General features: G+C 48.2%; 6 protein-coding genes across 6 annotated transcripts; 4 read left to right on the top strand and 2 right to left on the bottom strand.

Annotated features, from left to right (window-relative positions):
- Positions 1 to 1,848: 1,848 nt before the first annotated feature.
- Positions 1,849 to 3,547, top strand: TRIVIDRAFT_115816 (uncharacterized protein; the record flags this gene model as incomplete). The annotated part of the gene is made up of 3 exons (XM_014103133.2): positions 1,849 to 2,076; positions 2,138 to 3,096; positions 3,157 to 3,547. Coding segments are annotated over 3 exons (1,578 nt in total), but the record flags the coding sequence as incomplete, so codon positions are not given.
- Positions 3,548 to 4,984: 1,437 nt separating this feature from the next.
- On the top strand, positions 4,985 to 5,448 carry TRIVIDRAFT_61191 (uncharacterized protein; the record flags this gene model as incomplete). The annotated part of the gene is made up of 2 exons (XM_014103779.1): positions 4,985 to 5,005; positions 5,059 to 5,448. The coding sequence occupies 2 exons, from the start codon at positions 4,985 to 4,987 to the stop codon at positions 5,446 to 5,448; spliced, it is 411 nt and encodes a 136-aa protein (XP_013959254.1).
- An 829-nt stretch (positions 5,449 to 6,277) lies between these two features.
- Positions 6,278 to 9,852, top strand: TRIVIDRAFT_10464 (uncharacterized protein; the record flags this gene model as incomplete). The annotated part of the gene is made up of 4 exons (XM_014102914.1): positions 6,278 to 6,724; positions 6,801 to 7,434; positions 7,488 to 8,091; positions 8,187 to 9,852. Coding segments are annotated over 4 exons (3,351 nt in total), but the record flags the coding sequence as incomplete, so codon positions are not given.
- A 710-nt stretch (positions 9,853 to 10,562) lies between these two features.
- Positions 10,563 to 11,189, top strand: TRIVIDRAFT_30704 (uncharacterized protein; the record flags this gene model as incomplete). Its single annotated transcript, XM_014103132.1, has 1 exon — positions 10,563 to 11,189. The coding sequence occupies one exon, from the start codon at positions 10,563 to 10,565 to the stop codon at positions 11,187 to 11,189; it is 627 nt and encodes a 208-aa protein (XP_013958607.1).
- Positions 11,190 to 11,333: 144 nt separating this feature from the next.
- TRIVIDRAFT_168260 (uncharacterized protein) lies at positions 11,334 to 12,698 on the bottom strand (the record flags this gene model as incomplete). Its single annotated transcript, XM_014103131.1, has 2 exons — positions 11,334 to 12,534; positions 12,597 to 12,698. 2 exons carry the CDS (start codon positions 12,693 to 12,695, stop codon positions 11,521 to 11,523), a joined length of 1,113 nt encoding a protein of 370 aa, XP_013958606.1.
- An 854-nt stretch (positions 12,699 to 13,552) lies between these two features.
- Positions 13,553 to 15,501, bottom strand: TRIVIDRAFT_212189 (uncharacterized protein; the record flags this gene model as incomplete). Its single annotated transcript, XM_014103130.1, has 3 exons — positions 13,553 to 15,212; positions 15,271 to 15,372; positions 15,443 to 15,501. 3 exons carry the CDS (start codon positions 15,488 to 15,490, stop codon positions 13,674 to 13,676), a joined length of 1,689 nt encoding a protein of 562 aa, XP_013958605.1.
- Positions 15,502 to 16,222: the final 721 nt, after the last annotated feature.

Here is a 16,222-nt window from a genome sequence, read left to right as displayed (position 1 = left end):
TTTTTCCTTATGGGCGCAATCGGGAGCACTGCATTCGTGCAGCTGCACTGATGAAGTACCCACCTGTAGACAGTTGCATTCTCCTCCCGCGGCATCACTGGAGAGCTTTGTCTGCCTCCTTGCAGTGCTCAGGCTGTCCGTGCCGAATCTCCAGAGGCTATGCTGCTACAGTAGTACCTCCTTTCACCAAACACTCTCAGATAATGAGACGATACGAAGCGCTTTGCCGCAAATATATATAGTAGCCACTTCGCTGCATTAATTAGCGCAGCACGGTATATGGCGGATTTGCATCCCGTAATCCGTAGGTCAACGCCATCGGAGCCGGTCTTCTCTCGCGACTGCGCCCGCTGAATTCTCAACTAAAGAGTACTAAGGCCTGAGAGACCGACTGGATGACGTACTCGTTTGGTTATGTGGAATTGTATTGAACCACTTCCGCGGCTAGGAGCAATGATGGTCCCGCGATAGTAACGAAATAACGTGCTCTTCCTCGCTCAAGCAGCCACTAGGTGATTTGGAATAGAGACATCCTATAGTCTTCTCGTTGGTTGCGCTGAGTTACCTATATTTAGGAGCTTTGGAAACAAAGACAAACTGTAGCACCTCGTGATAAACTCAATGGCTGTAGTGGGCACGGAACACCTGGAAGTGCAGGCAATATCGGCCCAGAGGTTGCTCTATCCCGTCCCGTCTGTGCCGTACGGACTCCGGGAAGGGTGCGTAATCCGGTCTGGCTGGTGATGTTCTGATGAAGATCCGCTGACAGCGAGCTGGGACTGCCAATCAGAAGACAGGGGCAAGTGAAGTGCCGAAAGCGTGAGTGCATAGAGATAAAGAGTGGTGGCTTGCTTTGCCGACTAGTTTGTTGGGGCTATCAAGGGTGAAGAGCCCTGAAAGTTGTTTTTCTGGATGGTGAGTTGTCTGTGGATCGTGTCATGTTAAAAAGCCCATCTGTGATACCGTCGCTAATCTCAGAAAAAATCAGATGCAGCATATTTTGTAGTAATATGTAATACGTATGTAGGATACACTGGCAATAAAATCCAGATCTATTCCCTTCCTCCCGCGTATTACCTATCATCGTGCTCAATCTACGGCTCAACTTCCAGCTTACCTCCTCCACCGCTAAAGCCAAAAGTCTATTAGGCGGGCACTTGGCAGATGCCAAACCCCGCCCTCCCTGCTGCAAACAGCCATCCAGATCGCCTTTCCACTGGACAGCGACCGCCAACTGGTGACTTGAAAGGGCTGATGGAGCCTCTGAGCCGCAATCCGCTGGAGCTATTTTCCGCCGCTCCGGACAGGACGGGCCATCAATCCATCCACTTGTAGCGCCTGCTGATACGGCCATGGCTATCGGGGCAAATCCACCGCGGCCGATATCCTGGCCTGCCAAAGACACAGGTCTGGCGTCTCACCTCGAAACTGCCGCCAAAACCTGCCTCTCGCATCCTCTCGTGCCTCAACCCGCCATCGCCTGCCAACGGCGAACTCGACGGCCTGCACCGGTTGCATCGCCAGATGTCGCCCCTGTAGATGCGACAAGAAACGAGCCAGGCGACGACCGCCTATCTCGGAGCGAGTATTTACAACTTTGAAGCGCTGGGTTGAAGACTCAGAGCGATTCAGCCAAGCAACCGACCCTGCCTCAACACCCACTCCTCGTCTCGCGCGTGCGGCATTCCGATCTATCTCTGAAGAAGCGACGTACCGAACCAGCCATATCGAGGCGCAGCACCTATTTATTTGGCCACTCTCCCAGGGCACCCAAGTGGACCATCGCTTCTGGCCGGGGTCCAAGATAATCAAGCAATATCATCATTACATATACACGCAAAAATGCAGTCAATACTAGTAGCCATTCTTGGCCTCTTGGTCGCTGCGGTGTCTGCCCAGGACAACAACGTTTCGACCTCGCCTCAGTCCGACCAGCCTCCAGACTGGGCCACCAACAATGCGCTGCAAATGAACCTGTCAACCCCCAACGGGGAGTCCGACCCCATTCAATATACTGTTATTCCTGTTCTGCCAAATGCTGGTGTGAACGGGTCAAGTAATGGCACTCAAGTACAAGTACGGCTATTATCAAGCAATGCTTATTTGTTCCGGCCTTGATGCTGACATGTAGAAAAAGACAGTAAACATCAACGGCGTCATGATTGCCGCCGACGTATCCAACTTTAACAAGATCACAAGTTCCAACGATGTCGCATACCTATCATGTGACCCTCAATCCAATACCTTCATCAGCACCAACAGGATGCTCAACGATCTCATTGATGCTAACCCCAAGGCCATCGTTCTCTATTCTCTTGGGGGCACTTGGTGCAGTCTGGATTTTGCAAACCCACCCTCATTTTCCAACATCCTCTCTATGGCTGACAGTGGCGAAGCACAGGGGGTTTTGAACTCCCTCAACGGTACTGCTACTGGGCGCGTGGTCAATGTTTCCATCACAGGAAACGCCTCGAACACAGACCCTAACAACAATTCTGGAGGTGGAAGCAGCAACTCGACCGTCGCCATGAGCATTCTTTACACCATCACAGCTCTCATCACTCTCTTGTTTCTCGTCATCATCGCCACCGGCGCTGTAAGGGCCCATCGATACCCGGAAAGGTATGGACCTCGGCGTGCTCTTGGGGGCCGACCTCGGCAGAGTCGAGCAAAGGGATTGGCTCGTGCGGTTCTCGAAACACTCCCCATTGTCAAGTTCAACAACAATCAGGAACCCATTAAGCCGGATCCTGATCTTGAGCTAGACGCAGCTACTACCGACGGCCGCGATGCTAGAACTCAGAGGTCATCGTCAATCCTCACCCAGGAAGTACAGCATGAGGTGGCTACAGCTACACCAGCCACAGCCGCGGCAGCCACAGGTGATAGCAAGACCCGTGATGCAGCTCCAGTTGCCGAGGCTCATGGCGCTGTCGAAACTCCTGCCCCCCCTCCAGTCGTGAACGTGGGTTGCTCTATCTGTACCGAAGATTTCACGGAAGGCGAGGACATGAGAGTTCTGCCTTGCAACCACACGTTCCATCCAAACTGTATCGACCCTTGGCTTATTAACGTATCTGGAACATGTCCCTTGTGGTAAGTTGGATCTCTGAATCGGTGATGTTTAATGTTTTGTGACTAACGAATCCGAAATAGCCGGCTTGACCTTCGCCCTGAGGCTGAGACTCATGAGGGTGACATCGGCCTGGCTACCGCCCTCAACAGGGGCCCTGGTGACAGAAACTCTACACTACCGCCTCCTTTGGCTCTGGAGGGCGAGGATGGAGAGGGCAGCCATGCCCACCATCGCCATAGGATTTCTCGCTTTTTCGATGTCAACAGGTTGAGACAAGCTACAGCAGAAGAGCAAATCGAAGCTCTTCGACAGATGCGATCGACTCGCCACAACGATACAGAGGCCCCCGAAGCGGGCGCCGTCCATGATGCAGAGCGCGAAAGAGGACAGAGGGCCCACCTAACAGCCAAACTAAAGGAGAAGTTCCGAATTCGAACCAGAGCTCGGTCTCCTGATCGTCGACAAGACTAAGACGTGGCGGGTTTGGCCATTGTTACTCATTCTTTATGTGTATATGCTACCCACTGGACTTGATCTTTTTCAGTTATTATTTTGTGCTATTCTGCATACAGTGCCTTGCACTTTTCGCAGTTATATATGTTTCAATCGCTACATTGGCGTTCGAGGACACAGGGAAGCATCGGCCGGCGTTTTTTGGTATCTGTAAATGTTTCGAGTTGGTGGTATTCAATGTGCTTGTGCTTCCCGGGGCGAAAGGATTTATACCGGAGTTGGGGGGAGAAGCTGATTCGTTTCATTGGAGCAAGCTGTAGATCGTATAAACAAGACTACAAATTGCTTAAAGACATAAATTCATTAAACTCACTTCCGTATCTATCTACGTGAGCCGTGCTGACGCAGGACCCAATACAAAGCTGCGTTTAGGATATCGAAAGCACGAAGAGACATAATTTGAGCTTGATAAGTTAGTAGTCGTGTGAAATACCGAATGGATGTATAAATGCCGCCGTCTGCATCGCTTAGGTCGCTCATTGTTGTAGGCGATTCAGCCGTTGCATTCGTTGAGAATCGAAATAGGAAAACACTTGACAAAACTTTCTGCAAGCCTATCGATAACCTCGTCTCTCTCGGTCGATTAGATTTGAATTCTTTATGCTACATCTCGAATGATACTTGGTGGAAAATTGTATTCCACATGGCGAATATGATTGGGAGTCGGCAAAAGCCTTCGGCGAAAGATGGTATGGTCCACCTTTGACGGCAATCCTATGTCGTTTCATTCTGCTCACTAGGGCGGAAACAAGTGGTTGATGAGACCTTGATAACGTGAGCATGCATAAATCCTATATGAAAATGTAACCATTTTAACGCTAATTGAGCTCTGCGTCTGCATGATGTTGAAAGCAAGTTTGGTCGTGAGCTTTTTGATCTATTAGTAAGAGGAATTTAATTGCCGATTTACTTCTTTGAAGTAGATAATCCCCAATGGGAAAGAGCTTGAGCTGACAGACAAAGGGAGATTGAGGGTATCCAGGTCACAGAATCTCGACAGGCAATGATATGATCCAACGTCCGATCAGATGCTAAGCAATCGTGACGTTTGACTGAATTTGACAAGATAATAATGCCAGAACCATTTCATAGTAACGTGAAATACGTAGGCATACAATCCATAAACAGCAGATAGTAGGTGGCACCAGGAGCTTTATAAGCCGACGGGTGATGATGCCGCGGGCCTAGAGAGGAAGATGGTTTGGAATCATTGCCTAAGCCTGACAAAGAATATGCGACGGAGAATTGCATCTCCGTCCGGTGGTTAAATCTAGGTTTGAGTCTGGGGCTCGGAACATATAATTGAAGCTTATAACTACCTGGTGTTGCAGCATTAGCTAGATGTTTTCCCACAGCATCAATCGAAGCAGCCATCCCTCTTGACATCCTTCCATCATGCAGCTATCCATCATTGGTGTAAGTTTATTAAATCCAGCCATGAAATATCTTCAATAATAAACGTATGATAGACACTCCTCGCAGTGGCGATCGCCCCCGCGGCTGCCACCGACGGACTCACCTTCGAAATCTTCTTCACCCCCGGCAGCGTCCCCACCACCCAACACTGCACACCCAACGGCGTCCAAACTCTCACCGAGACAGTGACCAATGGCGGATGTCAATCATGGGCATTCCAGTTTGGAGATGCCGTCAAGTTGACGCCTGGACAGACCATTCCGAAGTCTCTGCAGACCAATGCTGAGCAGACGTGCACGATCTATTATGTTCAGCAGGCGGGAGATGCGCCTTCGAGGCATTGCACAGATGTCGTTTTGGGGACGACGGCGGATTTGACTGATGAGTGCTATGTTGCGCCTCCGGGAACATATGGGCTGAACATTGTGTGTGCAAAGATTTGAGTGAACGGGCTGGCTGATATGTGTTGTATCGTTGTCTTGTTGGGAGTGATGAATCGCACAGGATGTTACTGTGAGATGATATGTTAGCTTGTATCTCCATTAACCGTTTGATGTACTTGCACGCCGTTTATTCTCTTGCTATTTTCAGTGCATTGAAATATCCTGGGCTGTAATACAAAACACACAATCTCGATAGGTCTTTGCTGCCAGGCTATATCCAAGATGCGATATGAAACACTTACCGCCGTGATGAAACCCAATAGCCTTGCCGCCCAAATGGCGAGTCTGCGGTGAAGCGGTTTTCGCCTGAATGGGCGTGTTGGCGCCCAGGCTATTAATATGTAAGATCAATCATTGGCTCTCTCGGGTTCAGCTCCTATAAATGGATGCAACAAGGCTGGCTGTAGCTGCAACCGCTATTGGAGACCGCCCACGTATGCTCCCCACGTCTGTCACGCGAATCCATCCATACATGTCTGGATTATCATACATATTCTTGTTGAGGCTGGAGAACCCCGCGCCAGTTCTCATCGCCTCAATTTCTACAGCAAAATTGTGAAATATGGACGGCACCAGCTTAAAAGGGAGATTCAAAAAATTCTTCAAAGGGAGATCCAAGTCTCCTGGAGAAAGCTCTTCATCAACTGCGAATCCGTCCTTCACATCCCTACATACCAGCTTGCACCCCGACGTGCCGAATCTCCATCCAGCCCGTCCTCTTCAAATCAAAGCACCGTCGCCCTCTTTGCGCTCTAAAGCGTCGATAAATAATTTAGCCTCCAAAACTTCTGAGCATCTGTCAAATCTTCAATCTTTATCACCTCCATTGGCCTCTCGGCCATCTACCTCTCTTAGCCCCGCTGAATCATCTGCATCGACTCCTTCTCCGGTTGTTGAAATAACATCCTCTGAAACGTTACCTTCTACTCCAGCTCCTGAAGAAATTTCTTATACTCCAGTTCTACCCTTGAATCTGTGGAACGAAGTCTTCGACAGAGCTAACGATGAGACCCGAAGATGGATTGAAAATCATGGTCTTAAATCTACATGGATGGAGCTATCACAACCGGGTGATCAAATCAAAGAGCTGATCACCCTTCTCGAGACCAAAGCTCCAAACGAAGGCAAATATATGACTGCAAAAATCCAATCTGGAAAACATAAGATATTTTTTCGCACGTATTTCACCCAAGTCGTCAAATTTCTCACTCTGGCTGGTGATGTCGCTATAGCCTTCGCACCGCCACAGGCCAGTGCGCCTTGGGCTGCCGCAAAAGTATTGTTAAAAGTAAGGTTCACAACTCATTATATTCATTTGATCTACTAGTATCGATGATACTAATTTAGAATAGATTCCGCTCATGCAAGTTGATCAAATGGCAGCCCTTGCTGGAACAATCCAATGGTTTACACGTACTGTTCGCAGAGGTCAGCTGTACGAGTTCCTCTACAATACAACAACGACAGATGAACAAATCGTTTCCAACTTGAACGATGCGCTCCGAGACTTATACATTGCGGCAGTGGAGCTATTGGCGCGCTCTGACGAACTATTCGAGATGGGAAAGGTTCATCAAACATTGAATGCTGTTCTTAGGCCCGAGCAGGTCTCAGGCCTCATCTCGGACTTATTAAAGAAAGAACAAAAGGTTCTACTGGAAGTGCAGGGTTGCGAAGCTTCACGAAATGCCAGAGCTGGCAAGAAGCTTGATCAGAGAATAGAGGATGCGTTAAAATTGCTTGATGAGATGTCGACGCATGTTACACGAATTGACGAAGGCGTCACTAAGCTTCTAGAAGAAGCTGAGATTAATCGACTGGACTCTTTTATGAATATTATTAGCTCAGGGCAAACTGGAAAAAGTCACGCCGAGATTAGACGTTCAAGAACAAAGAATACTGGCGATTGGTTGATAAATCATGAAGACTTTCGTGATTGGCAGGCGATACCTTCATCTTCTACCCTGCTTTGCCTTAAAGGAACTGGTAAGCTTCTCCATGAGAATTTTTTCAAGCATTTGATGTCTAACTCAGATTAGTTGGCACTGGCAAAACTTTTCTCGCATCTCGAGTAATTGACTATGTGAAGGAGAATACGGAAACATCGGCTCAGGATAGAGGATTTGCGTTCTGCTATTGTGACCGAGCTGGATCCTTGATGCAAGACCCTTTCAAAGTTCTCAGAAGCCTTGCTCGCCAGCTGTCTTACAAAGCATACAATGACGACCAAGTTCGGAAACAGGTTGTTCAGATTTGCCAATCAGCAAGGGAAGGCTGGGACCCAGGCTACGAGGAGTACGAAGAGCTGATCTTACGCTCGCTGAATTCCTATTCAAGGACTATTATAATTCTTGACGCATTGGATGAATCGGATATTACGAAATATAATCTAGCAGAGACTCTCATTGGTCTGATGGAAAAGGCCAGTAAGCCGGTCAAAGTCTTTATATCGAGTCGTCCAGACCGAGAATACCTGGAAGCATTTAAAACCGAGTCTACCATCACAGTTGACAGCAGCAATCAACAAGGTGATATTGAAAAATTCCTGGACAAAGAACTCTATTCTAGACCATTCTTTACAAATCAGAACGGAGAAATCCAGAAATTGATTAGGGAAACCTTTGCATCTCGAAACGGTGGAATGTAAGAAATGCTCACTCTCATTACTCTCTGCTATATTCCTATTAAGGGTTTTTTTTTTCTTGTGTGTGTTAAATTAACATAATATATCGTCATAGGTTCCGATGGGTTCACTTACAAGTCCAATGGCTTTTGAAATGCATCTTGGATATTGAGATAAAACTGTGGGCTACGAGACTACCCCCTGATCTAAAAGGGGCATACGATCAAATATGGAACAGCATAAAAGAGCAGCATGGTGAACATGATATCGCCTTAGCTGAGCGCGCTATACAATGGGTATTATGCTCTTTCGAGCCATTGAAATCCGAAACTCTTCTAGAAGCAATCCGATATACTTTTGAAGGGGATACGCTTGAAAAGAAAGAAAAACAATCCGAGCAGCAAATCTTGTCCCTTTGCCAAGATCTTTTAACAATTGACTCAGAGAGACAAGTGTGGATGATACCCCATGCTTCAGTTGCTGAATATTTCGAGTCCAAAGGTATGCCTCTAGGAATATGTGATATGCTTGTCGCCAAGACATGCCTCAATTTTCTCATGCGATTTGAATGGAACATCTCCCAACCCAGATACGACATGGAGGTGTTGTCGGCGGATTTCGAAGAGTATGTTGCCTATACATGGTTCAAGCATGTTGAGCGATACGAGAAGTGGCTGGGCTTACGGGGGGGTGCAGATCCAGATGCAAAACTCGTGGCCACCCTTAAGCGCTTTCTCGGGTTACCAGACGAGAGCAGTGACTACTACAGAACATGGGTCGATAAACTAAATCCAAGTTGGATTGACAGAAAATTTCTGATGCCTAGTAGCATGCCGGTGTACGCCAATTGTCTATATGGGTTTTACCACGTCTTGCGTGACTGGTGGGAGAAGGATAAGATCACTGCGGAGATGGTGACCAAAAGAACTGCATGGGGCAATAATGCGCTTTCCCTTGCGGCTTGCAATCAACATATGCCGATGTGCCGGTCTTTACTGAGTGCGCTGGATAAAACCAACCACCTCACCGAAGAACATATTAATAAGGCATTGTTTTTGGCCATAGGCACAAGCAACAAGGATATCATCTCACTCTTGGTGATGGAAGGGAAGGCAGATGTCAACTCTTATTACGTTGCCGACAATATGGACCCTCCAATTCCGGCGTTAATGATGAGGAGGCCCGATGTGCTGCAGTGGCTTGTGGACCAAAAATGGGTCGACATCATCAGTGAAGGAGGTTACGCAGGCAACGTCTTGATCGTAGCAGCAGGCTCCAAAAATCCGCGATCGGTCGAGATTCTGCTCAAGGCTGGGGCCGATGCGAATGCTGCTGTCGAGTGTGGCTACGCTGGGAGCGCCCTAGTTGCAGCCATTCTAGTTCATAATGATTGGACTGCAAAAACCACAGAAATCATCCAGCTGCTTGTTGACAATGGTGCGGACCCCAGCCTGCCCTTGAAAGTTGGTGATTATGGCAGCGCACTGGAGAGGATGATGACCGTTAATAGAATCAATTTTCCGTTCGAGCATATGGCACGGTACAAAGATGTGCTGGAAATCATGCTTAGACCTGGTGTTGATCCTGCCATAATGTTGGATCGGGGAGAGCATGGCAGCGCGCTCGCCGCCGCCGCATATTGGGGGTTGAAAGACCTGCTGGCGATGATGATTGATGTCACCGGAAAGGATCGGGCAATCAAATGCCTCGAGCAGAGCAGACATCCGAAGATAAAACATCTTTCTGCAGTGGAGAATTTCGAGAAATGGAAGCAATTCGCGCACGACACAATAGCGTATCTTACCGACCAGATAGGAGTGGACAAGGAAACTCTCTACAAAATTGGTTTGTGGCAATTTGAACCGGAGGAAGTTGGTACAGTTGACGGTAACTCGTTTATATATTATTAACGCTTACTTTTATTTTCATTCAATCTCTATCGATGAAAATATATTTCGATTGTAACCGGGATTGGTTCCAAGTATTGATGAATGCTTGCTAAGGGAATTGAGCTTACGAGTATAAAAAATGTTTACATGTAGTCACCATGGAAGGCTCACAAATGAAAAGAGGTTGCACATAACGAAATATCAACCCTTATCTCAGCCCATATTGTATATGATGCAGGTATTCTTCTCTACCTGTATTCACCCATACCGATGTAAACAACAACATCTTCCAAAATCCATTGCAAGCTTTCACTGACTCGAAACGGTTGCCTCCTTCTACTGCACTTTTTCTTCAGCGCTATGAAGGCTTTCATAAAACAAACTCTAGCATAACCTCAAATCGAATCTTCTCTCATTTTCTTGTTAAATTCTCGGGTTTGTAAGTCCTCAACGGCCCCACCCGGCCCCGTCTCCGTCTCTATTTAGCATCGCCTCACGTCATGATCTCGGCACTAAACCTCCCCTAATTAACCCTCCACTTAAGAATTTCGACATATCTTGTATTCTTGCTTGTTCACAAATCGCCTTGGATAATACAGATCATGCCCACAGACTTTGACAAACGAGCATACTGGCATCACCGTTTCTCCACCGAAACCTCTTTCGAATGGCTACTCAGTTCCACCGAATTCATCGCCATCCTCAAGCCTCTTCTTGCAATTCTTGAACCCTCATCGACTCGTATCCTCCATCTTGGTTCCGGGACTAGCGACTTGCAAAATCACCTTCGGCAACTCGACTTTCTAGACGTCACAAATGTTGATTATGAGCCCTTAGCAGTGGAACGTGGACGACAGCTAGAGCAGCAAGTCTTTGGTGATGTGAAGATGAAGTACGCAGTAGCAGACGCCACAAAATCACTACCACTCCCAAACGGAAGCAATGCTCAAAGTCCACACAACGACAACAAATTCGACCTTGTCGTCGACAAGAGCACCGCAGATGCCGTTTCATGTGGCGGAGACGAACAGGTTCGTCGCATGGCTCACTGCGTAAGGGAATGTCTCGCAGATCACGCCGTTTGGGTTTCAATGAGTTACTCTGCGTCACGATTTGACATTGGCGAGCTGCCTTTTGATGTTGAAGTTTTGGCCAAGGTTCCGACGCCGAAAAATAATGCGACGGATCCGGATATATTTCACTGGTGTTACCTGCTGCGGCCGAAATAGAAGCTTTCTTTTGGGTGGCAAAACAACGTTAACTTCAAATTTGAGTGAGAGAGAGACTTCACAATATTAGTTATTCGGCAGAAGCAATTAGCCACGGCCAAGTTCATTTACGTATAGGAGTAGTGAGATATACGAGGCATTTGTATATAGATCAATTAGAAGTAATACTTAAAAGGAACCAAGGCAAAAATGGATCGTGTATTATATCCAGCTTTTAAGAAGCAACTCCATCCCCATCAAATGCGCCATTCTATAATTATATCGTCCCATGTCGTGTATGTCTATATCTTTCCATTCCCCCTTCTATCTCATTATCCCAACAGCAACCGCTCTAATTCGAGCCATTTTGATAACTTCCAACCTTATTTCTTATCAGCCCCTCAATTTGCATCCATCGTTTAGCCAGAAGCGCCCTCTGATCTGCCCGACCAACTTTCAGCTCTTCAATCTCTCGCAGCCGCTTCGCAATAATGCCATTCAAAAATTCCTCAAGCAAACCCACAAGAAACCTGTCAACCCGCTCTTGAACAAGTTGCCCCTTTTCCTTACCATCAAGAAAGTCATAAAACTCCTTGGTAGTACAAGAAAGTAGACGCAAGACCCCCTGTGTGCGGCGAAATTCCTCAGCAGATGATTCCAGAGGATACTCTCCCAGCAAATCTCGTTTCTCGAGTTCTTCCTTCTGGCCCTCGCTCAGCTTAGGAAATACCGCATCGTCAATATAGACGTCATCATCTAGGCTCTCATCAGGGATGAAGCCATATTCCAGCAGGATGTAGTCATTTGAATGACTACTGTATGAGATGAACAGCTCCTCACCCTTCTTGTACTCTCGATCCGCAACAATGTGATATCCGTCTGCCGAATAATATACCTTACAGCCGTCATCTGAATGGTTAAACAAGTCGGCCACGGGAATTAGCGCCAGCCTATCTTCCCAGGGGTACTTTAACGTCTCCGGCGTCTCGTTGTAAAACGACCGCGTATTGACAATCATCCAGGCATACGTATACTCTTCATACGGAACGTCCGGAAAGGCATCCTTGAAAGCGTTCCAGTTGCCCTGAAACTCCTTTTCTCGCTTCCGGAGGTGTTCTCTAGACTCCAGCGGCAAAAGATCACTCAACTCCCTCGGCCATAACATGGGCATACCGGCATCGAAATCACTCATCTTGGGCAACACAGCTTTCCAAGGCCCAGAATTAGCACTTTTATCAAGCGCTAGATCCGCTGCCAGCAACGCTAGGATCGTCGTGTCCGCAGGCAATCTCTCTCGCACCCTCGACGGCACCGATGCCAAGCAGCGCAGAACCCGGGCAGGCACTCTCAGGATCTCTTCTTCAGCCTATTGGCAAGAAATTGTTAGATCCCGCCCCTTCAAGTAAGAGCAAGCGCACCCCCAGTTACCTTGATTTTGCGCGTAGCCAGAATCCCTGTGCCTCGGCCGGGGATCTTCCTGGGCTCGATCCCGTTGGTGACTACGCCTTGGGTTTTGGCCCATGACATGAGATTCTGCAGATGCCCCATGACGAAAGAAGGAATAATTCAAGTTCCAAGACACAAAAGAAATCTAATTGAGCACAATATAGGTCATATTGGCAGAAAAAAAGAGTGCGTCACCAGCATTGAATGCGAAAGACAAACAAGCCAACGACGTTGGGAATCCCCCTTTAGTTCGGGCGCTGTTAAGCCTCCATCGCGATATCCCTCCGATGTGGCGCAGATTCGAGGTATATCCGATTACCCGGATAACAGTCATCGTTCCGCTCTATAAGCAACGGAACCATGGCCGCCAAAAGGCACGAGCGAGCGAACGATGCCCGTCTTGCCCTTTACTATTAGCCAACTCTTTTTCGCGTTTGCGCGACTGGAATCCATCTCGGAAAATCATCCCGCCGACATGCCGAATGACTAACATTGCATCCATCCTTTCATCCATTCTCCATAGAAACTGGCGGTGACAATAACAACAACAATAGCTGCCTAGGTAGGTGGATGTTTACATACTCGTACAGTACAATACTATAATACGAATCTGTATACTCATACATAAAGCTCCATTCACAACTCGTCAGTTTAATCTATTTGACGCATGTGGGCCGCAACGACAACATCAAAGCCCGTCGATTCTATTCGTTCATTGTGCAGATGCGCATTGATTGTTATCCACCGTTTACGGCATGTCGATTGCTGAAAAGTTCGTGCGTAAGACGTGCATTAGCACATACATGCAGGAGTGGGTAAACAAACACCAAGACTCCTATCCCCACGGCACCCACAGTCATTTCTGGTAAACATTGGCTTATAGGGGCAACCCGTGTATCATCTCAGCGCTGCAGCACGGAGTACAGTAACAGCACATGCTAATTTGCCCCATGCTCGTATATTCGGTACTCTGTATACCGGGCTAATTGGCCCCATCCAGCTCGAGGCAGCAATATTGGCACTTTTCAGCTCACAATTTCTCCATCACGACTTCTCCATCTAGCCCCTCTGGAATCCTCCTCTGCCGCCTCCTCTGCCGCCTCCTCTTCCGCCTCCTCGTCCGCCTCCTCGTCCGCCTCCTCTGCCCCTTCCCCTTCCCCGTCCGAAATCATGCCCCCCTCTCCCTCTTCCGCCTCCACTACCCTGGCCCACGTGATATTCTTGAGGCCCCTTAGCTCTCCTCTGCTTCCTCTCCTGGGCACTAGCATCCCACAGGTTATCGATACCCAGAAGTTCACAGAATGCTGTAGTCTGCGGGTTGGTGTACTCCTCAGGCTGCTCATCAACAATCTCAGGTGTGCCGAGAACATATGGAGGCGCAGTTAGCTCAAAGTTCTCCGGCACATCCATCTTCCCCTTTTGTACAATGTTCTCTTCAACCCATGCCCTCTCTGCCTCAATCAGGGGGAGATAGTTCTCCTCGCCTAAATCTTCAGGCACCTGGGCTTTGAAATCGCCAAAGATATTGAACTTGTGAAAGGCACGTGTAATGGCTAGCCACTCAGCATCGTATTGAAGTCGATATCGAGGGCCCGAGGTTTGCGGTGGATATAGCGATAGCTGCTCCTTTTTGAATGGTTGAACCTCGCATAGCTGAAGGAAATGTCGTCCGGGCAGGCACTTGTCCAATGATAGAAAGCGGACTTCTCGATTTTCGATGCCGGGGGGGACTGGTTGGCCAGGTGTGCGCCTCGGCCTTGCTGTGGGACTGGCAAATGATGCTGGCAACTGAGCTCTCAAATCTTCGGGAACATCACTGGTAGTTGCCTTAGCTTCCTCTCCAGCTGCAGCCTCTGGAACTTCTGTAGTCACATCTTTGGTGGTATCATCAGGCTTGTCTCCATCTTCGTCGTCCATGTCCAAGTCAATCTCGTCAGGATTATCTTGGACGGGAGGTGCCGCTTCAAGGGGTTTATCCGCTTGAACAACCTCTTTCGTACCTGGTGCATCGTACTTCTTGAGAGCAGCGAACTTCACGTGTAGATGTGCAGAGAACCAATATGGTGGTCGTAGACGGTCCATGACATATTCAGCAGCCACACTGCCCAGAGACCCATCCATAGATTCGCGCCGAAGAAATGGCTTGATTCTGAACAGTGCGTCAAGATCTCCATGAGTCTCGACTTGCCGTGGCCAGTCGTGGCTCAGGCCGACGTCAACCTGCGTCTGTAGTAGCAGCAACTTCCGGACATCAATCTCTCTAACGGAATAGAATGATTTGACATCGCCGCCATTAAAAGGAAGCCGTTCATGATGTGGCTTGCGGTAGTTGACGCCTCTCCAGATTCCAGACATGCCAGCAATGCGAATTGGCCCGAGTCGGATAACGTTGGCAGCCCCAAGATAGTAAATATTGGGAGCCACCCAGCCGCCATAGTAGAGTTCCCAAGCATGCGAGGCAGCTTCATGATTCCCGCCAATGAAAATGGTCAGGTAGGGAGCCTTCTTTCTGCCAGCGTAGTAGTCTTGAAAGTCGCCGAGTTTGCGATACTTGACGGGGCAGGACATGACAGTCAAGTCGGCTGCATTGCGCACAGCCTACGCGTATCAGCAACTTGCACAAAATCGTGAATATGCCTATAAAGATTCAAAGTACCTGGAAATCTCCTCCGATGATAAGCACGTCAACGCCATCCCAGCCGCGTTCCTGGGCAGACTGCTCGACGGAAGCATAGATCGCGTTGAGCTTGGCATGGCCCTGAAAAGAAAAGCTGGTCAATTGGAGCTGCCACCAAAAGGTAATAGAGACACAGTATAAAGAGACTCACACAGCCCTCAACAGCAATGCGAACACCTTGGGACTCGAAAGCTGCCATTTTCGAGGTTGAATGCCCAAAGTGTTGTCGGAAAAGAAAGGTGAATGAGTTGGGCTTAGCGCGCGTCCACGCCAATGGGACTGGGCGAAAAGTGCGTCTGATATGTTTGCCAGACAGCCTCAAGTACATGTAGCCTCCAGGCCAGAATCACCGCTATCAATCCGTTCGCCACAATAAGAAGGGCCAGCGCCTACAATTTTGAATGGACGGCACATTGGAACTGGGATTATTCTGCACCAGCCAGGATTAGAGTTGAGTCACAGAACTGATCTAGTACCTTATGCAGCCACTGTGGCTTGTAAGAGTCAGAGGTCCTGCATCTATATGCATGCATGCATATACAAGGAATGAAGGAGTCATCCTTCCTTGTTCATGTCGAATAGAGTTTTACTCGGCAATTTAAATGAAACAGAGTATTCACAGGGTATACTCATCAGTACGAAGTAATGCAAAAAGCTGTACAAACGACTACAAAAGAGTGATGCATTTGGCTAGGCATGTGCCCCTACAAAAAAAGCGAGATCTCAGTGTAGAAACTTTGAGTCAAGCAGAGTGAGAGGGATGCAATCAATCTTCCAAATCTAATAGACGTTCAACCCACGGAGGAGTGAGAGAGGAACGCATATGCTGAGATGGATGTCACCAAGGATCATCATAGAGTAAGTAGGCATCACGGTGGACGAGAAACGCTGCTCTGGTTCGTTATTCTTAGTATTAAGGACGAGGCGCACT

This window comes from Trichoderma virens (assembly GCF_000170995.1).
Source record: "Trichoderma virens Gv29-8 chromosome Unknown TRIVIscaffold_4, whole genome shotgun sequence".
NCBI lineage: Eukaryota > Fungi > Ascomycota > Sordariomycetes > Hypocreales > Hypocreaceae > Trichoderma > Trichoderma virens.
Note: the sequence above shows the minus strand (reverse complement) of the source record. Positions and strands in the feature narration are given on the sequence as shown.